Source organism: Microtus pennsylvanicus, chromosome X (assembly GCF_037038515.1).
Source record: "Microtus pennsylvanicus isolate mMicPen1 chromosome X, mMicPen1.hap1, whole genome shotgun sequence".
Lineage (NCBI taxonomy): Eukaryota > Metazoa > Chordata > Mammalia > Rodentia > Cricetidae > Microtus > Microtus pennsylvanicus.
In genome coordinates this window covers 27,071,491-27,098,491 of record NC_134601.1, presented here as the reverse complement: position 1 = coordinate 27,098,491, position 27,001 = coordinate 27,071,491, and the positions used below count along the sequence as shown (strand labels likewise).

At 44.6% G+C, this 27,001-nt stretch overlaps 2 protein-coding genes across 3 annotated transcripts in view; both read left to right on the top strand.

Annotated features, from left to right (window-relative positions):
• Positions 1-20,484, top strand: part of Btk (Bruton tyrosine kinase) — a 45,834-nt gene extending 25,350 nt beyond the window's left edge. The window contains exons 6-19 of one of the 2 annotated variants that reach the window (XM_075957828.1): positions 2,105-2,233; positions 2,638-2,705; positions 4,788-4,975; positions 5,364-5,426; positions 6,441-6,495; positions 7,373-7,452; positions 7,628-7,755; positions 9,194-9,268; positions 10,154-10,325; positions 10,666-10,882; positions 13,146-13,210; positions 16,064-16,182; positions 17,069-17,226; positions 20,013-20,484. In XM_075957828.1, the coding sequence (XP_075813943.1) occupies positions 2,105-2,233; positions 2,638-2,705; positions 4,788-4,975; positions 5,364-5,426; positions 6,441-6,495; positions 7,373-7,452; positions 7,628-7,755; positions 9,194-9,268; positions 10,154-10,325; positions 10,666-10,882; positions 13,146-13,210; positions 16,064-16,182; positions 17,069-17,226; positions 20,013-20,084 (1,589 nt within the window). In that variant the 3' untranslated portion in view covers positions 20,085-20,484. The remainder of the gene's footprint in view (positions 1-2,104; positions 2,234-2,637; positions 2,706-4,787; positions 4,976-5,363; positions 5,427-6,440; positions 6,496-7,372; positions 7,453-7,627; positions 7,756-9,193; positions 9,269-10,153; positions 10,326-10,665; positions 10,883-13,145; positions 13,211-16,063; positions 16,183-17,068; positions 17,227-20,012) is intronic. The other variant, XM_075957829.1, reaches the window with a different exon arrangement.
• Positions 20,485-21,191: 707 nt separating this feature from the next.
• On the top strand, positions 21,192-25,011 carry Timm8a (translocase of inner mitochondrial membrane 8A). The gene is made up of 2 exons (XM_075958797.1): positions 21,192-21,399; positions 24,013-25,011. Exons 1-2 carry the CDS (start codon positions 21,268-21,270, stop codon positions 24,172-24,174), a joined length of 294 nt encoding a protein of 97 aa, XP_075814912.1. The 5' UTR covers positions 21,192-21,267; the 3' UTR covers positions 24,175-25,011.
• Positions 25,012-27,001: the final 1,990 nt, after the last annotated feature.

The following is a 27,001-nucleotide window of genomic DNA, read 5'->3' as shown; positions in this document are numbered from 1 at the left end:
CCACAGCTTTAAATGAGTAAGGAATGACTAGTAAGCTCTCAGAACTTAAGGTATTTTCTACACTGGAATGTTCTGGTTTTGATCTCATGTTATAAAAGAGTCTTCTTGGCAGTAGTGTGCATGTGTTTGGAGCAGCCTGGGTCTTTGTCCCAGTGCCCACTGTTGTCAGCTGTTTCCACTGTCCACTCCCCACCCCCACTTTTTAAAGATTTATTTATTTTTTTATGTACAAAGTGTTCTGCCTGCAAGTATCTCCTCAGGCCAGAAGAGGGCGCCAGATCTCATGGTTGCGAAACCATGTACTTGCTGCAAATTGAACTCAGGACCTCCTGTTTCCACTGTCTGACTTTTCTCAGTTATCCCACACCATCCTAGACGCCTTTTAAAGGGGACTCTCCTGCCTCCACCTCCCACCTTGATTTTCTTCTCTGACATCCATCTCAGTTAGAGTTTGCAGACCGCAGTTAAGTTTTCTAAGTGGGGTCTGAGAATCCAGTTCAGGGTGTCAGGCTTCAGTGATAAGTACGTTCACCATCTGTCTATTTGCCCTGCCCTGGATCCTTTTTTAAAAATGAAACTATTTTTAATACAATATATTTTGATCATGGTTTCCCCTTCCCCCAACTCCTCCTAGACTCTAGAATAATCTTCCCCATCTTCCTACCCAGCTTTATATTGTCTCTCTAAAAAAAAATGAAAATCAAGACAAAACAGCAAGAAAAACCCCTAAGACAAAAAAAAAGTTTTGAAATTGAGTTCACTGTAAGTTTTTTTTTTTTAAACAGTTTTTCGAGACAGGGTTTCTCTGTGGCTTTGGAGCCTGTCCTGGAACTAGTTCTTGTAGACCAGGCTGGCCTCAAACTCACAAAGATCCGCCACCATCGCCTGACCAACTGTAAGGTTCTTGAGATGCCACTGAGTTAATTAATTATGAACAATAATTGCACATATCTGTAAACCACTATTTGCCAATTACTTTGATTTCTAGAAGAGTTTTAGAGCCTGCCTACCAGCCCTGTAAGGGAAATGGAACTGCATGTGTATTTTGGCAATAAGAAGATTATATACATATAATTATTTATGTATATAATTATCTTTATATATATTTATACACACACTCATACATATATGATTGTATATACTTATCTTACTCAGTGGTCAAGGAAGAGTGGAATTTTGTGGGGTTTTTTGGTTTATATGTGTGTTTGGTTTTTCCTAAAGGCAGACACACAATTTCTCTCAAGCTCAGTTCTGGTGACTATTCTCTCTATGCACACAGAAAACCAAATACTGCAAGTTCTCCCTAAGGCAGGTGTCCCTAAAATATGACTTACGATCCAAGCAGAGTAGCTCACACCTGGAACCTCAAGATAAGAGAGACTGAGGCAGTAGTCGTTAATTTTAAGTATAAGGCTATCCTAGGATATATAGTGAATTCCAGGCCAACCTGGGCTGTACAGTGAGACTCTATCTCAACAAACAATAACAAAGATGACTCAGAAATTGGGAACCAGGAAATTGGTATAGTAAAATATGGAATGAGTTAGACCTAGGCTCATGTATTTCCCTCTTCTGAAAAACAAACATCATAGTTAACAACTGCCTGGTACGATAATTATAATGACTACTGGGAAAACACGCGTATCTTTGTCATTGGGTTCTGGAGGCATCCGCCAGTTTTATTGTGTTGGTTGGAGAATACTCATTATGACAGGCCACTGAAGATAACTGTGGCTATGTCGTGGTGGTGTAGCCTTTAATTCTAGCACTGGGGAGGCAGCTACAGGTGAATCTCAGTGGGTTCCAGACCAGCCTGGTTTACAGAGGGAGTTCCAGGACAGCCAAGGCTACACAGAGAAACCCTGTCTTGAAAAACCCAAAAAAAAGGAGACAAGTGTGCAGGAAATAATTCAAATCAGTGCGAACAGACAGGCCAGGCTACCCCTGTGAACCAGTCTGGCTCCTTGCTGTCTGTGTCCTTCAGGGTGGTTAAGGAGAGAGAGGCGTTGTTTGATGATCAACACTTACCTCTGGCAAAGAGGAAGCAGGCAGATGGCATATTCTCTGGCCTATTCTGTGTGATCTCTCTTCTCTTTCGCAACAGTAATCCGCTACAATAGTGACCTGGTACAGAAATACCACCCTTGCTTCTGGATTGACGGACAGTATCTCTGCTGCTCTCAGACAGCCAAAAATGCCATGGGCTGCCAAATTTTGGAGAACAGGAACGGAAGTAAGATATCTGATCGATACAACTCCTCTCCTGTGTGTGTGCACAGGCGTGCGTGCGTGCGCGCGCGAATGTGTGTGTGTGTGTGTGTTGCCTGGGATGGAACCCAAGGCTTCAGACAACTGTGTCCCCACTCTGATTTCTCCTTCCTTTGAGATTATTTCCATCACAGTCTCAAGGGCCTGTCAAATTCAAGGACATGGCACAAATTGGCACATTTTGACTGCTGGGGGTATTAGTTAATGCGGGCTGAAATTCAGCTGGTGTTATTCGAAGATGAGTGGCTGAGCACCCAGAATCTCATTTTGTCTTTGCCAGATGCGGTGTATACAGCAACAAATCCAAACCCGTCTCTGGGCCCTCCCCTAAAATGCATCTTATGGTGCCACTGGCTTCTTGTTTTACAGGCTTAAAACCTGGGAGTTCTCATCGAAAAACGAAAAAGCCTCTTCCCCCCACTCCAGAGGAAGATCAGGTATAATGGGAAGTTACGTACAGCTGTAAGCTAAATGTAAACTTGTCACCAGGCATGGTGGCCCATACTTTTAATCCCAGCACTCAGGAGGCAGAGGCAGGAGAATCTCCAAACTGAGTCTAGCCTGCTCTACAGACCGAGTTCCAGAACAGCCAGGACTACACAGGGAAGCCCTGTTTCAAAAAACAGAACAACAGAAAACTGTTGTGAATTGCTGACCACACATTAGAGTCTTAGACTTGCCTGGAACTTGGAAGTGCCCATTGCTGTTGACACTGAGCAAAAGGGTTTGCCCAGCTACTTAGACTTCCTCTTCCATGAGAGGAGGGCTATCACATAGCTCTTGGCAGCTATTTAATGTATTTAGTCTCAATGTTTTGAGACACAGTAATTTGAAAGAAAATGGCCCCTATAGGCTCCTAGGGAGTGGCACTATTAGGAGGTGTGGCCTTGCTATAATAGGTGTGGCTTTGTTGGAGAAACTGTGTTGTTACTAGAGGGTGGGATTTGAACACTGTATACATAATAAATACATCTTAAAGATTTAGATGTTCAAACCAGGCCTAGTGGTGCAGTCCCTTTTTACTGCCTTTGGATCTGGATGTAGAGCCCTCTCAGCTCCTTCTCCAGCACCATGTCTGCCTGTAACCACCATGCTTCCTGCCATGACGATAATGAACTAAACCTCTGAAAATGTAAGCCAGCCCCAGTTAAAGATTTTCCTTTATAAGAATTGCCGTGGTCATGGTATCTCTTCACATCAATAGAACTCTAACAAGGATAAGACAGCGTCTCCCTATTTAGCCCTGGCTACCCTGGAACTCATCCTGTAGACAGGCTGACCTCAAACTCACAGAGATCTGCCTGCCTCTGCCTCCAGAGTGCTGGGATTAAAGTCATGCCCCACCATGCCCAACTTATTTCTTTTAGTTAAAAGTGTTTTCAAACATACAGTAACGTTAAAAGACTTTAGCACTTGGGCTGGAGAGATGACTCAGTAGTTAAGAACACTGGCTGTTCTCCCAGAGGTCCTGAGTTGAATTCCCAACAAGCACACGGTTACTCATAACCATCTGTAATGTGATCTGGCGCCCTCTTCTGGCATGCAGGCAGAACACTGTATATATAATAAATCTTAAAGAAAAGAATTTAGCACTGAACATTTTTAGATTCTGCCACTGCCATTTTCCATTTGTTTCTCTCTTGCTTTCTCCTTTGCATTTTGAGATAGAGTCTCACTATGTAATCCAAGGTGGCCTCAATCTTTCTTTCTTTTCCTTTTTTTGGGGTGGAGTAGAGGGGGAGGACATGGTCTTAGGTAGCCAAAACTGGTCTCAAACTAATATCTAGTTTCAGGTGGTCTTTAACTACTAATCTTTCTATGTCCTCATGCCAAGTGCTGCCATATGTGGTATCATGTTTGACTTACTTCAAACTTTTAATCCCCCTGCCTCTGACTCCAGAGTGCTTTGGGGTGCTGTTGAGATGGCTTGTCGGGTAAAGACGTCTTCCACTGAGTCTGACAACCCAAGTTTGATCCTTGGGATACACGTGGTTAAAGAAAAATTGTACTCTGGCTTCCACATGTTCACTGTGGCACACTTGCATGAATACACACACACACACACACGGTGGGGGAAGAAATATCAGTTAAAAAGCTTGATTTGGGGCTCCATTTGACTTTAGGTTTTATCATGATCATTTTGCAAAGAAGGAACCCGAGGTTCTGAATCAGTTAGTGGATCAGTGTATCAAGTAGGTTTCCTGGTCGCAGATAGAGAATGCTAATGTTTGGGTCCCGCAAGCAGAAAATGCGATGTAGTTGGTCTGTTAAAAACTTTCTGGAGATAGGAGTGTTGAAACACTCCCTAGGTGATCTTCACGTGGACTGCAGCTGGGAACACCTGCTTGGGGCTTACTTAAAAGGTCACGGAATGAAAGTTGACTAAGATATTCATTGTGCCTGATGTGAGTTAGAGTGGTTTCTTCCTCCTGTAATCCAGAGAGTTAGAAAGGAGGAGAGGAAAATGTCTGATGACTAGCCAACCTTCTCCCCTTCTACTTTTCCTCCCAACTGCACAGATCTTGAAAAAGCCACTCCCCCCTGAGCCAACAGCAGCACCAGTCGCCACGAGTGAACTGAAAAAGGTCGTGGCCCTTTATGATTATATGCCAATGAATGCAAATGACTTGCAATTGCTAAAGGGCGAGGAGTACATTATCCTGGAGGAAAGCAGCCAAACATGGTGGCGAGCACGGGATAAAAATGGGTGAGTGTGTGCAGCCCCTCCTGAGCTTTTGCCTGCCTGCTCCACCTGCACACAAAATGCTGCGAACAGGATTCTCCTGTGCTGTGTCTGGACCAGAGCGTATTCTTCTCACAACACAATGAGTTCACTCTCCCTTCAAGTATTTCCCAGTGTACAGCTCTAATGCAGCACCTGTCACCTTTAAGAACATCTGTAGTGATGCACACAGTGCAATGCCAAAGTTCAGAAGTTCCACCCTTCACTGGCTTAACTATGTATCAGTGATATAGTCTTCTTTAAGGTTATATTTATATCTCTGAGATTTGGTTTGAACTCAGGGAAGTGGGTACAGGAGTCTGTCTACTTGAGGGTAAAGAAGCACTGCGTGACCATATTGTCTCCTCTACAGGCAGGAAGGCTACATCCCTAATAACTATGTCACTGAAGCAGAAGACTCCATAGAGATGTACGAGTGAGTATGCCTAGGTTCTCAGCGCATGGACTTGCAGGAAATGGCACAGTGCATGCTTTTTATACATTAAAATAACTTATTTATTTTTATTTCACGTGCATTGGTGTTTTGCCTGCACATATGTCTGTGTGAGGATACTGGGTGAGGATCCTCTGGAACGGGAGTTACAGACAGTGATGAGTTGCCATGTGAGTGCTGGGAATTGAACCCAGGTTCTCTGGCAAACAAGCCAGTTCTCTTAACTGCTGAGCCGTCTCTCCCAGTATATACTTTTTTATACTTTTTTGTTTTTCAAGACAAGGTTTTTTTTTCTGTGTAGGCCTGGCTGTTCTGTAGACCAGGCTGGCCTTGAACTCACAGAGATCTGCCTGCCTCCAGTGTTGGGAATAATACGCACATACACACACACACACTTATACATAATACATATATATATACTTTTAATGAGTTTTGTTTATTTAAAGATTGATATCAAAATTAGTACCAACTCAGTCAAATGATGCCACCATGCAAAGTTAGTGTCTATATTTTGTTAGGATGCTCACCCGCAAATCCCTATCCCTATGAATGCTGGAAAGTTTTTTCATTCTCCCAAATACAGAAGAATCTCGCTCATACTCCCAAATACAGAAGAATCTCACTCATACTCCATAATACAGAAGAATCTCACTCAAGGCACTGAAACTCTCACAGGAAAGATTTACAAGCATAAAAACCCCAAAAGCGAACTGGTGGCCTTTTTTTCCTACACCATTGAAGTGGATTGTCCTTGAGAGAGTCATTCCTAATACTTATAAATGCTGCTACTTGCTTGCCCTCCACCCTCTGCATCAGTTCTCGGGGTCAGCTTGAGCTTTGAAAGACCTAGAGTTTGCTGTGTGGATTATACTGATAGATCCTTGATAGTGTTGGAATGAAATGATGGGCTCATAGTACCAGCAAGACCTGAGGATGCTCTCACTTTCAAGGCACTAGACATGGCCTAGCAGCCAATCGAGTATTCCCTTTTCACAGGTGGTATTCCAAGCACATGACTCGGAGTCAGGCTGAGCAACTGCTAAAGCAAGAGGTGAGTGTGGGCCACAAGTAAAAGGCATTCTCCGTACACAGTAAATACAAGCCAAGGATTGGGTCCCCATTCAACTGGGATCTCAGTTCTACCTTTTAATTCATTAAAAGCAAGGAGCTCCACAACCTCTCCAGCAAAGACTATCATTGGTGTTTTTTATTTTAGACATTCTGACAGGTGTAAGATGGTATCTTAAAGTTGTCTTGATTTGCATTTCCCTGATTGCTAAGGAAGTTGAGCATGACCTTAAGTTTCTTTTGGCCATTTGAACTTCTTCTGTTGAGAAGTCTCTGTTCAGCTCAGTGCCCCATTTTATAATTGGGTCGATTAGCATTTTACAGTCTAGTTTCTTGAGTTCTTTATATATTTTGGAGATCAGACCTTTGTCAGTTGCAAGGCCAGCTGGCCTGGGTCTGAAAAAGCCTGAGATAAAACCGGACTCCCTGAACATAGCGGACAATGAGGACTACTGAGAACTCAAGAACAATGGCAATGGGTTTTTGATCCTACTGCACGTACTGGCTTTGTGGGAGCCTAGGCAGTTTGGATGCTCACCTTACTAGACCTGGATGGAGGTGGGTGGTCCTTGGACTTCCCACAGGACAGGGAACCCTGATTGCTCTTTGGGCTGATGAGGGAGGGGGACTTGATTGGGGGAGGGGGAGGGAAATGGGAGGCAGTGGCGGGGAAGAGACAGAAATCTTTAATAAATAAATTAATTAATTAAAAATAAATAAATAAATAAAAGCAAGGAGCTTGTGTCTCCAACCTGGACCTTGAGGGGAAAATCAGGGGCATTTCTCCTGTGTTTGGGCAGGCAGGATGCAGGCATAAGCACGAATTTCTCTTATGGTGAACTGCTTTCTCATTGTTTCAGGGAAAAGAAGGTGGTTTCATTGTCAGAGACTCCAGCAAAGCTGGAAAATACACCGTGTCTGTATTTGCTAAATCCACAGGGTAAGTGTTACTGTTCCAATGTCATGAGGACAAAGGACAAGGGTAGCCTCTCAACACTTCCTGATGGTTTGCCTCTCTCACTTCCTCGGCCTTAAACTCAAAAGGCACCCCACTTCACTCTCTGGTTTCTCCCGTATCTGGTCCTCAAGTTAATGACTAAATACCGTTTATTCAGGGACCCACAAGGGGTGATACGCCATTACGTTGTGTGTTCAACACCGCAGAGCCAGTATTACCTGGCTGAGAAACACCTTTTCAGCACCATCCCGGAGCTCATTAACTACCATCAGCATAACTCTGCAGGTGAGTGCCCAAGACAGAGGGATGGAGGAAGTGTGGTCACACAGTGTAGTTAGGAAAGCTAATCCCTGGGATGCTGGCTAGGGTACCAGTTAAGATGGAATCATACCTCGCATCCAGTGGAATGATTTTTCTTTTAATGTAGTGCCAGAAAATCGAACTCGCCATTCTAGGCAATTTTCCCAGTCTTGTTTGTTTTTATATTTTTTTCTTTTGGTTTTCAAGACTGGGTTTCTCTATGTAGCCCTGGCTGTCCTTTTGCTTTGCAGACCAGGCTGGCCTCGAACTTAGAGAGCTGCCTCTCTGTCTCTGCTTCCCAGGCTTGTACCACTATGTCCAGCTTTACATTTTTATATTTTTCCACAGGCTCTCGCTATGTTATTCAGGCTGACCTGGAACCTTAATCTGTAGCTCAGGCCATCCTTGAATTCATGCTTCTCCCGCCTCAGTTTCCTGAGTTGGGATTACAGGCCTGCACACCAGGACTGGCAAGACTACTTTTCTCCCTCCTCATTCATAACATATTTTCATTATTTAATGTGTGTGTGTGTGTGTGTATGTATGGTTATGTGTATATGAGAGAAGGTGCCTGTGGAGACCAGAGACACTGGATCCCTTGGAACTATAGTTATGTGTATTCCGGGGCCTGCATTCAGTTTCTTTATAAGAACAGAATGTGCCGGGCGATGGTGGCACACGCCTTTAATCCCAGCACTCACGAGGCAGAGGCAGGTGGATCTCTGTGAGTTCGAGGCCAGCCTGGTCTACAGAGCTAGTTCCAGGACAGGCTCTAAAGCCACAGAGAAACCCTGTTTCGAAAAACAAAACAAAACAAAAAACAAACAAACAACAACAACAAAAAGAACAGAATGTGCTCTTACCACTGAGCCACTTCTCCAGGCCACGACTAGCTTCTTATTTGCTGCTAAGGACACATAATGGAGAGCCTAATGACGAACGAGTCAGCAAGTGTTCACTAGCAATTACTCATGTTTCTGCCATCTTTGAGAAAGCAGGATGTGAACTAAGCCCAGGCTGGCAAGTGGGGATACATTCAGTCATTCAGTAAGAAGGATATTTCTTTCTGTCTTTTTTTTTTCTTTCACATTTTGTTTTGAGATAAGGTCTTGCTATCTTGTCATGTAGCCCAGGATGGCCTCAAACGCACAGTAATCCTTCTGCCTCAGTCTCCAGACTGATGAAATTACAGGTGCGAGCCATCATACCCAACAATAAGGAATATATTTCAGTTATCATTTTCTTTTTTTTTTTTTGTCCTCAAAAACTTTTTTGAAGAAAGAAACCTTCAGAAGACAATGTGGATTATTTGAGATCTTGGATTCAAAATGACTTAGAAAGATTCATGCTAGAATTGGGAGAATTTAAGATGATGTGCCCGGGATTCCTATTCCCTATGCTGACACTGTAACTTCTTTTTCAGGACTCATATCGAGGCTGAAATATCCCGTGTCTAAACAAAACAAGAATGCACCGTCCACTGCAGGCCTGGGCTATGGTAACGGCTTCTTTCTGTTGAGTTGGGTGGACTGGCAGTTATAAGAATTGCCTCAGTAGACCTTGTCTTATGGAATGTTCTTAAGATATACTGCTCTGTTAGCTGGGTGGTGGTGGCGCACGCCTTTCATCCCAGCATTCAGGAGACAGAGGCCGACAGATCTCTGTGAGTTTGAGGCCAGCTTGGTCTACAGAGTGAGTTCCAGGACAGCCAGACATCCACAGAGAAACCTTGTCTAGAAAAAAAGAAAGAAAACCAAACCAAAACAAAACAAAAAATGATATACTGTTCTGTGCCAGCTGTCTCTAGATATTTAACAGTTTTCTCCCTCTAGTGGTTTCTTCTGGAACTGCAAAAGCAGCTTCAGGAAAGGATTTATTGTTGATGGTTTACCTTTTTACCTTTATTTATTTGTGTGTGTACACACAAATGTGCATTAGCACACAGATATAGGTCAGAGGATAACCTGTAGTTGTTTCTCTCCTTCCAACATATGGGTTCAGGGGATCGAACTCAGGTCTTCAAGTTTGGTGGCAAACACCTTTACCTACAGGGCCGTCTCACCAGCTCTATTTTAGTATGTAAAATAATTTCAACATCATTCATGAGTTTATTAACTGTCATAATTAGCCTAATCATAACTGATTTTGGAAGATTGTTTGGTTTACCTTCTTGCCTTTTGGCCATTTTGTACCTAAAAACCCCAGATTTCTCCAACCAGTAATCCCCTCCCCTTGAGAGTTACCTGAGTAAAGCAAGGTAGATTAGTACTCCTGAGAATTCACCCTTTACTGTTTTTCCTATTTGTTCCCTAATTGGGGATCTTATATAGTAGTATAGGCAATATATAGATCCTAAAGAATCACAACAAGACTTTATTGGTAGGATCATGGGAAATCGATCCAAAGGACTTGACCTTCTTGAAGGAGCTTGGAACCGGACAATTTGGTGTAGTGAAATATGGGAAATGGAGGGGCCAATATGACGTGGCCATCAAGATGATCAGAGAAGGCTCCATGTCTGAGGATGAATTCATTGAAGAAGCCAAAGTCATGATGTGAGTTACATATTAAATTCAACTCTCCGTCCAGTTGTAGAAGGAATCTAGAAACCATAAAGACCGCACACTGTGGCCTAATATTACTTACAGTGACAGGAACTGAGGTTTGTTATGAGGGCCCTTTGGTGGGTTACCTTAAAGAGCTCCTGAGGTGCTGGGCGCTGGTGGCACACACCTTAATCCCAGCACTCGGGAGGCATAGACAGGCTGACCTCTGTGAGTTCGAGTGCTATCTTACTGGATGTTCTATGCTAGGCCAACCCCTTCCCTCCCCTCCCTTTTTTATAACTGGTCTGCAGGGGCAAAATGGAGGACTAGCTCCCTGTCTCTCTTGTAGGAATCTTTTCCATGAGAAGCTGGTGCAGTTGTATGGAGTCTGCACCAAACAGCGCCCCATCTTCATCATCACTGAGTACATGGCTAACGGCTGTCTCTTAAACTACCTGCGGGAGATGCGCCACCGCTTCCAGACTCAGCAGCTGCTGGAGATGTGCAAAGATGTCTGTGAAGCAATGGAGTACTTGGAGTCGAAGCAGTTCCTTCACCGAGACCTGGTGGGACCTCAGAAGGACTGGGGTGGGGAGCAGTGGGTGGGACGAGCATTGGAAGATATAGCATACAATGTTGGGGGGGGTTGCAAGTCCCAAGGTTTAGATTTTCTCTAGAAAACATCACAGATTCAGTGTACATCTGGCCCAGTTTTGAGCCCATCAGTTGTCTCCAGCCTCAGTTTCTCCAGGCTTGCCACTTGCCCTGAGTCTCTGTTACCTGTGAGGAAACACTACCCATTCTAGACCTGGAAGAGAAGAGCAGTCCTGTGTTTCCCACTAGGGCCACTCCTGGTACAAGGCTACCATTTGATTACAGCAGAGTCACAGAGAGGACCCATGGATACATTCTGATCCACCTTTTCTTTTCTTTCTATTTTATTCTATTTTTGAGACAGGGTTATATGTAGACCAGGCTGTCTTTGGACTTCTGATCTTTCTCTACTCCCGAGTGCTAGGATTCTAGGTGGACATCACCACACCTGGTCTGTGCAGTACTGGCAACTGAACTCAGGGCTTTGCTAGTCAAGCGTTCTACCAACTGACCACATCTCCAGTTCTTTCATGGTTTTATATGATTTATTTATTATTTTTATTTTATTTTTTGTTGTTTTGAGAAAGGGTTTCTCAGTGTAACAGTCCTGACTGTTCTGTAACTTGCTTTGTAGACCAGGCTAGCCTCAAACTCCCAGAGATCTCCCTGCCTCTGCATCCCAAGTGCTGGGATTAAAGGCGTGCGCCACCACCACCAGGCCCTTTTTATGATTTATTTATTTATTATGTATACAGTGTTATGCCTGTGACCAGAAGAGGGCACCAGATATCATTATAGATGACTGCAGGTCACCATGTGGTTGCTGGGAATTGAACTCAGGACCTCTGGAAGAGCTGCCAGTGTTCTTAACCTCTGAGCCATCTCTCCAGCCCTCTCTCGTGATTTTTAAAATCTTTTTATTTTATTTATTTATATTTTTATTTATTTATTATGTATACAATATTCTGTCTGTGTGTATGTCTGCAGACCAGAAAAGGGCACCAGACCTCATTACAAATGGTTGTGAGCCACCATGTGGTTGTCGGGAATTGAACTCAGGACCTTTGGAAGAGCAAGCAATGCTCTTAACCACTGAGCCATCTCTCCAGCCCTAAACTCTTTTTATTATACTTAACATATTATAATACTTAAAGAGGCATATTCTACATTTAAAACACAAGTGCGCTTTGTAGTTTTTCTTGAACATCTAGACCATCTGAGAAGGCAGGACCCACAATCCCACTGTCTGTGCTAAGAGTCACTTGGAGTTGGGTTGCAGCTGTCGCCTTCATGCCAGGCCTGTGTGCTCCTGCACTCTCTGCCCACTCCACTGCACTCTGCTTGCCTGCTTAGCCCCTGCAGGCATCAGTCTGTACCTCTGTTTCTTTCAGCCAGATGGAGACTCAGATTACTCTAGTCTCCCTTCCAGAAGACAAAACACGCTTGCCCAGCGTTCCTTCTGAATTCTCTTATCGGCTCAATGAAGCGGAGTGGTCCACATGAATGAAACTGTTCTGCACGCTTAGTTTAGGAATGCAGAGCGGGTTGCTCTCCGTGTCATGAGAAAGCGGCAGAATTTCTCAGGCTCAGCCCAAGTAGGCTGCCTCACCCTCATAACTTCAGCACTTTCGACACTGAAACAGGAAGCGTCCCATGAGTTTGAGGCCAGCCTGAGCTACGTAGTGAGGTCTAGTTCAGCCTGCAGTACAGGTTAAGACCCTCTTGCTAAAAAACAAACAAACAAAAACCTCAAAATTAAGGGCAAGGGAGATATTTTTGTTGGTAAAGTACCTTCAAGGTAAGAAAAGAGCCAAGTTCAGATCCCTAGCACCCCTGTAAAAGCCCGGTGTGGCAACCCACATCTGTAATTCCACCACTAGGGATTTGGGCAGAGACAGACAGATGGCCTCAAGCGTGTTGGCCAGCCTAGCCCAACCAGTGAGCTCTAGGTTCAGTGACCCTGTGATCAAGGAAGACACCTGACCTCAACCTCTGGCTTCCACATGCACACACATACATGTATATGTATGACTACACACATACACACACACACACACACACACACACACACACACACACACACACACACACCTCAGTAACATCAAGTAACTCCTTTAGGTGGGAGGTGCCTTTAGCTGAAGTCCATCAGTCTTCCCAGTTTTATTTTGCTGGTAGGCAGAAGCATCATGTCTTTAACCTGGGGCCAAGGGCTCACTGGTATCTCTTGTACTGCAGGCGGCTCGAAACTGTTTGGTAAACGATCAAGGAGTTGTGAAAGTATCCGACTTTGGCCTGTCTAGGTGAGTGTGTCTTTTTCATCTTCCTGTTTATTGTTTCTTTTGGAAAAACAATTGTGCTGTGTAGTCCATGGTGGCCTCAAACTCATCAGTATGCTGTCTTGCCACTTCTCTGCTGCTGGGATTACAGGCATTGCTACCACACCTGACTTTTTCATCCACTTTAAATGCAAAAACAACACACAGCAAACAAGGGCACATTATAATTTTCAATCTCTTTGTTTTATTTTTTTGTTTTTGTGTTTTGAGACATGGTCTCTCTATGTAGGTCTGGCCGCCCTGGAGCTCACTATATAGAGCAGGTAGAATTGAAGACATGCACCATCATGCATGGGCTTTCTGTTCTCATTATACTGTCTTGTAATAGCTGCATATTCTGAATTATTTAGTTCACTCCTTTCTCTCTCTCTCTCTCTCTCTCTCTCTCTCTCTCTCTCTCTCTCTCTTTGGTTATATTTCTTATCTTTTTAGTTTTTTCTAAGACTAGCCCAGACTCACTGGGCAGCCCAGGCCAGTCTGGAACTCACTGGGCAGCCCTGGCTGGTCTGGAACACACTGGGCAGCCCAGGCTTGTCTGGAACTCACTGGGCAGCCCAGGCTGGTCTGGACCTCACTGCAGCCCTGGCTGGTCTGGAACTCACTGCAGCCCAGGCCCGTATGGAACTCACTGGGCAGCCCAGGCTGGTCTTGAACTCACTGCAGCCCAGGCTGGTCTGGAACTCACTGGGCAGCCCAGGCTGGTCTGGAACTCACTGGGCAGCCCAGACTTGTCTGGAACTCACTGGGCAGCCCAGGCCGGTCTGGAACTCACTGGGCAGCCCAGGCCGGTCTGGAACTCACTGGGCAGCCCAGGCCGGTCTGGAACTCACTGGGCAGCCCAGGCTGGTCTAGAACTCACAGCTATCCTCCCACATTACCCTCCGTTAGTGTCTTTTATAAAAGATGTATTTATTCATGTATTTTATATATATGAGTCCTCTGTCTTTGTGCATACCAGAAGAAGGAATCTGATCCTACTACAGATGGTTGTAAGTCAGCATATAGTTCCTGGGAATTGAATTCAGAATCTCTGGAGGAGCAGTCAATCACCGAGCCATCTTTCCAGCCCCCTCCTTTAGTGTCTTGACTCATGAGGGTGACCCTGCAGATATCCAGGCAGGGAAGAGAACTCTCGAAGAGATGAGATTGAAACCCAGTGCAGAATGACTTGGTGAACCTGTATCAGACTTTGGGAAGTCTAATGCCAGGCGGTTCACTGTTAGCATATTTCAAAACACAGCACAATTTAGGGAAAGATTTCCAGGCAACAATTGTTCAATTCTAGGTGCACAATAAAGTTTATGGTGTGACTGCATGGAAACTCTTACATCACTGGGCAGTGGTCACACACACTTTTAATCCCAGCTCTCAGGAGGTAGAGGCAGGCAGATAGATGTCTGAGTTTGAGACCAGCCTTCTACAGAGTTCCAGGACAGCCAGGGCTACACAGAGAAACCCTACCTTGAATTCTCCCTGCCCCACCAAAGAAAGACTTACACAGTACGTGTGACCATGAGGGTGTGTTCCTAGCTAAAAGGCCTAGAATCTAGTGTGGTCCCTGGTAGCATAGAGGTCAGCAGAGCATAAAGTGTGTGCGACCTCTCCCCTAAGGATGGGTAATGGTCTAGGAGGGAGGAGTCTGGGATAACCATTCTGGGGAATTGGGGTGAGGTCTGCCTCCACAGGTAACAAAGTCACCAGTTGTTAAAATCCACTCCCAGCTTTCCGGGAAGGAAAGCAGGTATTTTATCCCCTTCACTGGAGAAGAGCCCTGTGTGTTGAACATTCCAGTTTTCCCTAGTGATCTATGGGTGCAAGGACCTCTGTGCTTCCACAGACTCAACCTCTGCAGTCCTGGGATTGCAGGCATGCGCCACCAGCCCAGCTTCATCCTTTCCTTTATTGTTGTAACCCTCTTCCCTTTCCTCAGTTTCCTCTGCATCCTCCCTCCCTCTTCATCTCTCTATTTCCCAGGTATCTTGTCCTGATACTAAATCTGCTGACTTTCTTCCATGACTCCTTTCTTGGTCTAACCATGATTGCCTACTGCAGGATGAAAGAAAAGGGGAAGAAGAAATGCAGAAAAAAAGAAAAAGGTGGAGTGGAAAAAAGGAAAGAAGTCCTTATTAGTTTTTTTCGTTGTTGTTGTTTATTCTTTGTAACCCCTGTGGATCAGGAAAGCTAAATCAGAAGTCAATATGGGAGCTGAGCCTGATGGTGCAGGCCTGGAATCCCAGCTCCTCTGCAGGCTCAAGCCGTGTCATGACTGAAAGTTCAAGTGGCTGAAGATGTGGCTCAGTGGATAAGAACCCTGGCTGCTCGTGGCTCACAATTAGCCAGGTGGTGGTGGTGGCGCACACTTTTAATCCCAGCACTCTGGAGGCAGGGGCAGAGGTTCTGTGAGTTCAAGGCCAGCCTGGTCTACAGAGTGAGTTCCAGGGCAGCCAAGGCTACACTGTGAAGCCTGTGTCAAAAAAAAAAAAGTTCAAGGCCAGCTTGGGTAATTTAGTGAGACACTGTCTCAATTTTTTGAAAATACAAAAAAGGGCCAGAAGTGTATATCACTATAGGGTATTCTCCTAGCATATGCAAGGCTCTGGGTTCAACCACATAGAAGGCAAATCAATACTTTCCTAAAGAAAAAGAAATAAAAACGGAGGTTTTATTAAAAGTAATATTTGGAGAATGCCATGGCTGGCTAGCAGAAACTTTCAAGAAAGACTGTAAATGTTTGTGCAGCTGTTTGCACGTGCTGAGAAGACTCAGGCACACTTCAAGCTTAAATCTTCATGGCCACAAATCTCGAATCCCTTGCAGGTATGTCCTAGATGATGAATACACCAGCTCGGTAGGCTCCAAATTTCCGGTCCGGTGGTCTCCACCAGAAGTGCTTATGTATAGCAAGTTCAGCAGCAAATCTGATGTTTGGGCTTTTGGTAAGTAGATATGAACATATTGGTCAAGGTGAGGAGATGGCTCAGTGGGCAAACCAAATTGCTTTTCATGTAAGCTTTGCAACCTGACTTCAGATCCCCATAACCCACATAAAACCTGGAAGCAATAATGAGCACAGGCTTCTGTAATCCCAGTATGCCCTTAGCAGCAGAGAGGCAGAGACCAGAGAATCACAAGTAGCGCATGGGCCACACAGCCTGTAGAATCTACCAGAAAAACGGCAAGGGAGACCTGTCTCTAACAAGAAGGAAGGTGTGGATCAACACCCAAGGTTGTTATCTGACTTCCACTGTATGCTGTGATGTATATGGGCATGCATGTACACACATGCACGTACACACACACACACACACACACACACACACACACACACTGGGGGGGGAGAAGAGAGAATATAGATTATATAGCTCAGAAAAGAACAGAACAGGACAGTACAAATCTGCACTCTTGTCATCATTCATCTGATCCTTGGGTGCCTCTTATGTGTCAGGAACCATGGGGGTTTCTGAGGACAACCACAGCAAACTGGACATAATCCGTGTTTTCTTAGAACTTACAGTATATCCCGGAAAACAAACCATTCATTATTCAAAGGCTTCTGAATACTGATTATGTACCAGGCACCCTGCCAGACCCTGAAGCCACCAACACAAACAAGTCCCAGTCTCTCTTCTAGAGTGACTAATAGTCTAGCATAGTGCAACTCCCCATAGCCAGAGTGCAGCCAGCACCATGGCAGATGTCTGAAAAGATGCAAAATTCACAGAGGAGGAAATCGACTTATTCTAATCTTTAGGGTTCATCCAGAAGGATTAGGGCCCAAATATCCCAACAAGACTGAATACACTTCTCCTTTTTATCTTCTAGGGGTTTTGATGTGGGAAATTTACTCCCTGGGGAAGATGCCGTATGAGAGATTTACTAACAGTGAGACAGCAGAACATATTGCTCAAGGCTTACGCCTCTACCGGCCTCATCTGGCATCAGAAAGGGTATATACCATCATGTACAGTTGCTGGCATGAGGTAAGTGTTGTAGTGTCCCCGCTTAAACTCTTCCCTTAATGTCTCAGTTAGCTGGCCAGTCTCCTCTCTCCATGGTCACTTGTCGCCTGGGTACAGACGTAGCTCCACACGCTTTCTCGCTCTGCCCTGTGTCCTAGTCTTCTGATGGCTTCTCTGTGCCTACCCTAAACCTCGCTAGAGTATCACGAGCAGACCACACCCTAATACCTATATCAGCTTTAAGAGCAGGAAGTTTGTAGGACCATGCCGTCTCCCAAAAGGCACTCAGGAGAGACAGTGGGGGTTACAGTTTCTATAATCATCATCTGGGCCTCACCTAGGAGTTTTGGCCCTTCTTCTACTTTACTAGCTGCCGACCTTTTCTGGTTGAGGGTCTAAGTGAGACATTTAAAACCCTGTCTCAGAGTTGGGGAGATGGCTCAGCTGTTAAGAGCACTGACTGTTCTTCCAGAGGACCCAGGTTCAATTCCCAGCACCGACATGGCAGCTCACAACTGTCTGAAAACGCAGTTCCACGAGATAAATAAATAAACCAATGCACATAAAATTAAGTTAAATAAATCATTAAAAAAAACCCTGTCTCTCAGAAGGGACGACCTAAAATAGCTTTTGTTTGTCTGCTTTGATTTTTGGGTTTTGATTCTAAAATATTTTTAAATTATTATTTTACATGTATGTGTGTGTTTGCTTGTATGTATGTCTATGTACCACATTCATGCCTGGTACCCATAGAAGCCAGAGGAGGGCATCAGATGTCCTGGAACTGGAGTTCTGGACAGTTGGGAGCCACCATGTAGGTGCTGGGAATCAAGCTTGGGTCCACTGGAAGAGCACTCGGTGCTCTAAATGCCTGTGACAACTTTCTAGGTCATTTTAAAAAAAATGACATCTTATAGATTTGGAGGCGGTGCACTTGTAGTATTTTAGAAATAAGGTCAGGTTTCACTATTCTAAAAATGCTTTGCTGGGGTTGGGGAATGTGCCTCAATTGGTAGAGTGTTTACTTAGCATGAATGAAGCTTTCCTTTGGTCTCCAGCACCTCACAAGCCAGGTGTGTGGTTCAGAGGTTTGTTTGAGACAAGGTCTCGAATTGTCAGGCTGGCCTCAGATTCATTATGTAGCCAAGGTTGACTTTCAACTTCTGGTTCTCCTGCCTCTACCATCCAGACACTGAGGTCACAGGCATATACTTTTATGCCGTACTCCTAAGGATTTTTTAAAGATTTTTTTTTTTTTGAGATTGAGTCTCTCTACATAGCCCTGGCTGTCCTGGAACTCACTATGTAGACCAGACCATTCTTGAACTCACAGAGATCCACCTATCTTTTCCTCCCAAGTGTCAGGATTAAAGGCATGTGCCACCATGTCCAGCCTCTTAAGGCATTTTCAAAAACAGAAATTACTGGGCTTCTTTTCCAGAAAGTCTGGCTAAGTACATCTGCGGTGGAACTCAGTGAGCCTTTTGTGTTCCCCAGAACTTCTGATACTTGTCTATTTCTGAAAACCACGATTTGAATACTAAGAAATTGATGACCCTTTGGTTCTGACAGACGGAAGCCATTCTGTCATGAATCCTTCCTGAATTATCAAATACTTCCAGGCAAGAAGGTTAAAGTAGTCCCAACACTCAGGAATCTGAGGGTGAAAGGTTTTCCATGATTTTAGGCTAGCCTGGGCTATATATTGCCTTCCAGGGCAACCTGAGATATGGAGTGACATCCTATCTCAAAATAAACAACAAAAAACTAAAACAAATTTTCTTTTTTAAAAAAGACCAAATCTTAACCAAGTGTGGTGGCACATGCCTTTAATCCCAGCACTTGGGAGGCAGAGGTAAATGGATCTCTGTGAGTTCGAGGCCAACTTGGTCTCTTTCCAGCGTTTAATCTGACCATGGATCTCCAAAAGAGCTGTAATCTTAAAGTCAGACTAACAAAAACCCTTGGCTGTTCAGGGTCCATTTCAGGCCTTTGCAAAGTTAAGTCTTTTGTCCGTTTAGCTTGGCGATGACAGGAAGTACATTTGGAAACTAAACATTTTCCTTGCCTGTAGGAATTCTGTTCTGCCAACCAGTGAAGCATACTCAATAGCCATCTTCATTCCAAGCTCTGAAATAATGAGATAGTGTGTATAAATTTGCAATGAATGTGTCCACAGTTTTGATCAGTGGTGGTGGATGGTGCACCCCTTTAATCCAAGCTCTCAGGAGACAGAGGCAGGAGGATCCCTGTGAGTTTGAGGTCAACTTGAGCTACAGAGTGAGTTCCAGGACATCCAGGACTACACAGAAAAACCCTGTCTGGAAAACAAGCAAATAAAGAGCAATTCTAGAACTGTTTGTATAACAACCAGGTGGAAGTGGGGATGGGAAGTCTATGTCTGATTTCTGGAAAGAGATGCAAGGGATGGGTTGGAGAGATGCCTCAGTGGTTAAGAGCACTGGCTGCTCTTTCAGAGGACCCAGGTTCAATTCCCAGCACCCACATGGCAACTCAAACTGTCTATAACTCTAGTTCCAAGGGATCTAACACTTTCACACAGACATACGTGCAGGCAAAACACCAATGCACATAAAAGTAAATTATGAAAAATAACTTGAGATGAAAAGCATACAAGCACATTTTGGAGACCTGCTTTTTTATTTTTCTGCTTTTCATGGTAGCAAGAAGGTATGCAGTTAGGTATTTAGGATATGCTTAATCAGCTTAATGCTTTGTGATTAATACAGGTTCCTTGGGGATTCTGGATTCTACACTGTAACACTGTCTGTTTTCTTTGGTTTTAGAAAGCAGATGAACGTCCTAGTTTCAAAGTTCTCTTGAGTAACATTCTAGATGTCATGGATGAAGAATCCTGAACTGGCTGATAAGCTTCGTGGATCTCCTCTCTCCTTCAAGCCCTAATTCCACTTTTTCTGAGGGCTCCCAGGCTCCCGGGCTCTAGCCTTCCATGCTCCTACTGAATGCATAAAGGCCCCTAGACATCTAGGAACGCCTTTCTTCTTCCAGTCCCTGGCATAACGCTTCTGAGCAAAAGCCAAGGGATTTCTGTGCCTGGTATTGACCATAACTTCAAGACTCCTAACAGACTGGATTTGGGATGGGAACATTCTGGGGGAGGGAAAGATGTAAATAGCTCCACTAGTTGTCTAACAGCTTGTTGGGTAAGTTTAAGAGTTTGGAGGCAGGACAGACTGGAATGGTGCCATTAAATGGGAGGGGTTGTTTTGATAAAATAAAATTACTAGAAAGAGTGAAGGTATCTCCTATTTTAATTCATTACACAGCCGCCCTGAAGCTCTCTGTTTGAGAATTGCAGAAAACCATATTATTAGCGCGGCGTATTCCTAATCTAGAATTCGACACATTTCACTTCTCTCTCTTATTAAAGCCTGCCTCTTAATTGTAGACGAATGCACAAGTCTTCCTCCGTGCTTGGCACACAGTGGACATACGATTATCATTTGACCGAATCAGCGTTAGGGACAAACTCAGCCAGCGCCTCATTTCCCTACATCAAGACGAAAACCCCACCACAGAACTGGACCCAGGGGCCCAAGACAGCCAGTTAATTCGCAGAAGAGTTCTGCTGGGGGCAAAGCCAAGGCTGAGAAAGCGCGGGCCAATTTGGAAGCGGGCAGGGCGGAGTTTTAGGGCTGGCCCTTTGCTGGACCACGTGGTGTGAAGTAATTTCCTCGTTTCCTCTACACTGCTCTTTTCTTTTTGGCTATCCGCTCCCATGGCGCTCCAGGCCACAGCCGAGCGCTGCGGTTGGGGTGTGGCGGGGAGCGGATCCTGCCCGCCAAGCCAGCGCAGCGCGGTATCCCTCCGGGACCGGCCTGGCCGCGGGCCCCGCGCAGACGCAGTGCGCTCACAGGGCGGTTCCTGAGGCGGGGCGGGGCGGGGCGGGGCGGGGCGGCGCGCGCGCGGGAGGGCGTGGGGCGGGGGGGGGGGAGGTTGTGGTTCCGGTTCCGTCACCCAGACACGTGAAGGTCGGCGAGTCGGTTCTGTGCTCGCTTCGGCCCGCGTGGTCGCGCCGGGATGGACTCCTCGTCGTCTTCTTCGGGCGCGGGATTGGGCACCGTGGACCCGCAGTTGCAGCATTTCATCGAGGTGGAGACGCAGAAACAGCGCTTCCAGCAGCTGGTGCACCAGATGACGGAACTTTGCTGGGTGAGGATCCCCGGGCTCGGATCTGGACGCTGTGCCTACTTTTCCCTGTGTCCTTGCCCCACGGGACTTGCTGGGTTGTCGGGAACTCCAGAGTGGGTGGTCCGGACTGCACTCTGGTTTCCTTAGGCCAGGTCGGAAGGGACCAGGGTGACTACTTTGGGAGACCGTAGGTGCAAAGGGTTGGGAGTCAAGGGATTACACCGCTGTCCCACCCAGCACTAGGAGGTGTTAGAGGCACCTGAGGTTGAGGCAGTAATGCCGGCCACTAAGACTAATCAAAGCCCCAGTCCTGGAATTTTAGGGAGCCCGAATCCCAGAGAGTCCGTGACAGTTATTTCTGGACTCCTCGGGAATTTGCCTGGGTTACCCAGTCATAACCCCTCCTGATGAAAAGAAAAGCGGCTCTAGCTCATTAAGTATGAAAGCGGCATAATCTCTCCCAGCATACACATTTATTTGCCTTCACTGTGAGTTGTTGTGTAATACTAAGATTAAGGTCTGAAGGTTGAGAAATTGAATCGTCTCGGTGAGGGGACTTTGGCAGAGGGGCAGAAGGCATTCCTTTGTAGCTGAGATCAAAGCGTTCTGGTTGCCAAGGACAAGCACACTGCCCTCCTGTGATATAAAAACTTAAAGAATTTAGAGGCCAGGGAAATTCTTTGGAATTAGAGAGACTCTAAGTCTTGTGTATAAAGCATGAAGGAAATTTACTCTAAAAGCTTCTAACTATACTGCATTGATTTGCTTGGTCCTGTAAACTTATGTGTTGCTGGACTATGCTCTTTAGAAATACTGGATTAATTCTGGTTTGCCTTGGATCAGAGGGCTTCAATTCTTTGTTTTCTTTTTTTTTTTTCTTGAGACAAGTTTTCATGTATTCCAAGCTAGTTTCATACTGAATGGATAGCTGAGAATAGCCGAAAATGACCTTCAAAATGGGCTTCCTGCCTCCTCCAGCTTTTTTTGCTTCGGTTTTTAAATTGTTTCCTTTAAGACAGGGCTTTGCTATTCACTCCTGGCTGGCCTGGCATATATAGAGATCGTTCTGCTTCTGCCTCCTGGTTGGTAGAATTAAAGGTATTTGCCACCAAGATAGAGACAAGGTTTCTCTGTGTAACAGCATTGGCTGTCCTGGAACTCACTTTGTAGACCAGGCTGGCCTCGAACTCAGAGATCAAGTCTATGCCTCCCGAGTGCTGGGATTAAAGGCGTGCACCACTATGCCCAGCTTTTTCTTTTTTTAGAAAAAGTCTCTGATGCCTTAGGTTTGGGTGGAAAGTGGTGTGGTTAATAACTACTTTAAGAATAATGAACCAGGAGAGGAGAATTCATTTTTCTTCAATAAATGATATAGTCCCTGAAGTTTCTCATGCTCCAGTAGAAGACCCTTATATGCTCTTGCAGGCAACCCAAAATCTAATGGATCCTAAAGAAAGGGCATATAGTAGGAAGAGGACTTATTGGGAATGAGGAGTTGGGAAGTAGAGGGGGTTGAGAAGATAATGGGGAAATATGGTCAAATTATATACATGGGTGTCATATGTATGAAATTGTCCATGTTTTTCTTTTTTTCTTTTCTTTTTTCTTTTTTTTTTTGAGACACGGTTTCTCTGTAGCTTTGGAGTTTGTCCTGGAACTAGCTCTGTAGACCATGCTAGCCTCGAACTCACAGAGATCCACCTGCCTCTGCCTCCCGAGTACTGGGATTAAAGGCATGCACCACCACCGCCCATTGTCAGTGTTTTGTTTTTTTTTTTTTAATCTGTGAACTATAGGGCCTTTACAAAACTCCAGTTTTTCACTCCTCCCGAGGGGATTCAAGAGCCTTTGATGCGTGTTGGGTAGATGGTACAGTCCCAGAACTTGGGAAGCAAAGATGAAAAACAAAGGATCTCAAGTTCCAGGCCAGCTTGGGACCCTGTCTCAAAAGACAAACTACTCTGTCTTAAATAAACAAGGCTAAAAAATGTTCATTCATAGATTTTCTTTGTTGATTGGTTTTAGGGCACCTAAGTAGTTTTTGTTGTTGTTTTATTTTTTCCAGACAGGGTTTCTCTGTGTAGCTCTGGCCGGCATCAAACTCAGAGATGTCTCTGCCTCCCAGCTGCTGAGATAAGGTGCATGCTACCACCTGGAAAAGGTTATTTTGCTTGCCATTTTTCTCTGTTATATTCAAGATGTGCCATATTCTGGCTCCTTGACTTTTGAGCAAATACTGCCAGAGATTCCACTGGTAAAAATGAGGATGGAGAATGGTGTTTTCCATTGGCTTGTTGAAAAATGTAATAGAAGCTTGTGTCCAATTGGTAAGATGCCAAATGTGAAATTTTTTATATTCATTTTTTGCTTAAAAAGTCATGGGCTTCATCATATCTGTTCTTTTCATGTGTTTTTCTTGCCTCCCTCACAATTTCTTTCCTCGTGGTCTTTTCCTTAGTTACATCACACATGTATAGATACACACATACTATGCGATTTTAAATCTAGGTGTCACGGGTAAGAGAAAAATTGGGGTCCAAATTAGCAAATAAGATAATTTAGATGAAATTATTTGGACAAGCAAAAGGCTTATTTGTAAGTGCCCTTTGTGATTCTGTGTCTTATTCTGAACAGGAGAAGTGCATGGATAAACCTGGGCCAAAGTTGGACAGTCGGGCTGAGGCCTGTTTTGTGAACTGTGTTGAGCGCTTCATTGATACAAGCCAATTCATCTTAAATCGACTGGAACAGACCCAGAAGTCCAAGCCAGTCTTCTCAGAAAGCCTTTCTGACTGATCTCAGCATTACCTCTGTGGAAAAGTAGTTCAAGAAACGAAAAGCTGTTGATGGGATAACTGAAGAAATGGTTCTGGGGTGGGGGGGATTGGCTCCCAAGTTTCTTGGGACATCTTGTCACCTGAGATTGAACAAAGACCAATTTTTATGTATAGGAGTTGAGAGTCATGTGTATTTGGTTGTGTTTTTTAAAGCTAATCTGTGAAAATAATTGAGAGATAAATGAAATTACAAGATGCATTTTACTGTATATGGGACTCTGCTTTCTCAAGGTCCCTTAACTGCTTTATATAATTTTCATAGTGGAAGTGCTTTCTATAATTTGATAGTGGGACCACATAGGGTAACTCTCAATTTGTATGGATTCATTTCTTTGCATCAGAAAGAGCAGCAGCGAGGAAACAACCTGACACTGTTAACCGCAAGCTTTCTTATAGTTCAAGTTTGACTGTCGGAGCTGAAAACAATTCTCTGGGTGTTCATACAATCCAGCCTTTTAGGTTGTCTTTCTCCCCATACCGTGGTTTACTTCAATCCTGAATGTAAACACGATCTCAAGGTAGTGGCAGCCTGAGAATCCAGAGGGCTTTAGTTAGTTAAAAAGGACTCTAGCTCCTGAGTATAATTCTTACTACCAGACTGGAGCAGGAGGAAGTTAGTTTACTCTGTATAGCAGGATACAGAACATTCACAGATGTGCCTAAAAAATGATAACAATTTAGGCCAGTCAAAAATGAAACGGTTTCAGGTAGATGTGCATGCCTGACGTTAGTCATAAATTCATTAACTGCATTCTTTTGGTCACTGAAATAAAAGCTCTGCAAGATCAACTTGTGATGGAGAGGCTTTCTATTTTGGGTTTTTATCTGCAACTCAGATTTCATGTGGGCGCATTTCAAGACAGAAATGTAGTTAAGTCTCTTCTAGAGGTCCCTGAAGTTTTTGAGAAGAGAGTACTTTAAGATATGATTAGAAGACTTAGCTAATACCTAGGGCCCTGAGAGAAGAGCTTAGAGTGAATTCCCCTCATAGACTGGAGTGTAGACTTAAAGGAAAACTGCTTAATACTACCTCTAGCATTTCTTCATAGGCATAAAGATTTTGGTGTAATAAGCTCCATTAGGAAGCCGCATGGGACTGGAGAGATTGCTAGGTGGTTTAGAGAGCACATTGTGCTCTTTTTTTTTTAAAGATTTATTTATTGTGTATACAACATTCTGCCTCCATGAGAGCACAGAGCAGAAGAGGGCACCAGATCTCTTTACTGTGAGCCACCATGTGGTTGCTGGGAATTGAACTCATGATGGAGGAAGGTCATTGGCTAATAAAGGAACTGCCTTGGCCCATTTTATTGGTTAGAACATAGGTAGGTGGAGTAAACAGAACAAAACGCTGGGAGAAAGAGGAAGTGAGCTCAGACTCCACAGCTCTCCTCTCCGGAGCAGATGCCTCAGAGAGACGCTATGCCCCAGCTCCGACCAGGATGGACTTAGGCTAGAATCTTCCCGGTAAGACCGGTGCTCACAGATTATTAGAGATGGGTTGATCGGGATATCAGAATTAGCCAGTAAGGGCTAGAGCTAAAGGGCCAAGCAGTGATTAAAAGAATACAGTGTCCATGTAATTATTTTAGGGCATAAGCTAGCCGAGCAGGCGGCTGGGGTGTTGGGGACGCAGCCCCGCCGCTCATATTACTACAAATGGTGCCCAGCGTGGGTTTGACACGCATGACAAATATGACATGCATGACAAATACGGCACGCATGACAAATATGACACGTTGGGCGCCAAAATGTAACGGTGTAAACGAATACAGACAGATTGTAAAAAAATATATATATCTATAGCTTTAATGTAGAAATAGACTTACAGAACCACCGTTCCCGCAGAGAGCAGGAAAGCAGAAGCGACAGCTGGGAGCACGCTTGCCAAATTTATAGGCAGACATTAGCCTGAGGCGAACACGCCCCCCAAGGGGCGGGACTTATCCCTACAAACTCAGGACCTCTGGAAGAGCAGCCAGTGCTCTTAACCTCTGAGCCATCTCTCCAGTCCCACACATTGTGCGCTTGCAGAGGACTTGGGTTCAATTCTCATTACCCTTATGATTCACAACCCTCCCCCAAGGCTGTCTTCTGACTTCTAGTGCACCAGTCACATATGCTACACATACAGACATCCAGGCAGGTCTTCATGCACATGAAAATAATTCTAAGAAGAAGTTGAAAAAAGAAAAAGTGCAATAAGGGTGATAGGAAATGTTTATGGAGCTTTATTATTTTCTAACAAATAGTTGAGACCTAAAAGAACCAAGTAAGCAAGCCTTATGAGTATCAGGGAGAATTCTGGGGAGAGCTAACAGTCCAGGTGCCTCAGGGTAGAAGCTATATGCCACGAGATAAAACTATAAAGTCCAGTAGGTTGAAACAAGCCATTGAGAAAGGTAAGACAGTTTGGGACCTTTTGGCTTTTACCTGGCATGATGGAAGCCGTTTGAGTGACTTTTTTTTTCCCCCCGAGACAGGGTTTCTTTGTAGCTTTGGAGCCTGTCCTGAAACTAGTTCTTGTAGACCAGGCTGGCCTTGAACTCACAGTGATCCGCCTACCTCTGCTTCCCAATTGCTAGGATTAAAGGTGTGTGCCACCACCGCCCGGTGAGTGACTTTTTTTTAACATGTTTGGTGTCATATAACTTTTTGCTTGGTGCAGTAGTACTACTAAAAATAATGCCATTTTCATGTTGAGCAGAGTTCAAGCTCTCAGGTATCTGACACACATACCTTTTATATGTGTTAAAACAAGTGGCATAGAGTGTTCTTTATTTTTA

Excerpts from the sequence above, each read along its gene's own strand:
- Timm8a (XM_075958797.1), top strand. The coding sequence starts at position 21,268 with ATGGACTCCTCGTCGTCTTCTTCGGGCGCGGGATTGGGCACCGTGGAC. Across the intron at positions 21,400-24,012 it reads AGATGACGGAACTTTGCTGG|GAGAAGTGCATGGATAAACC; the intron begins GTGAGGATCCCC and ends TATTCTGAACAG.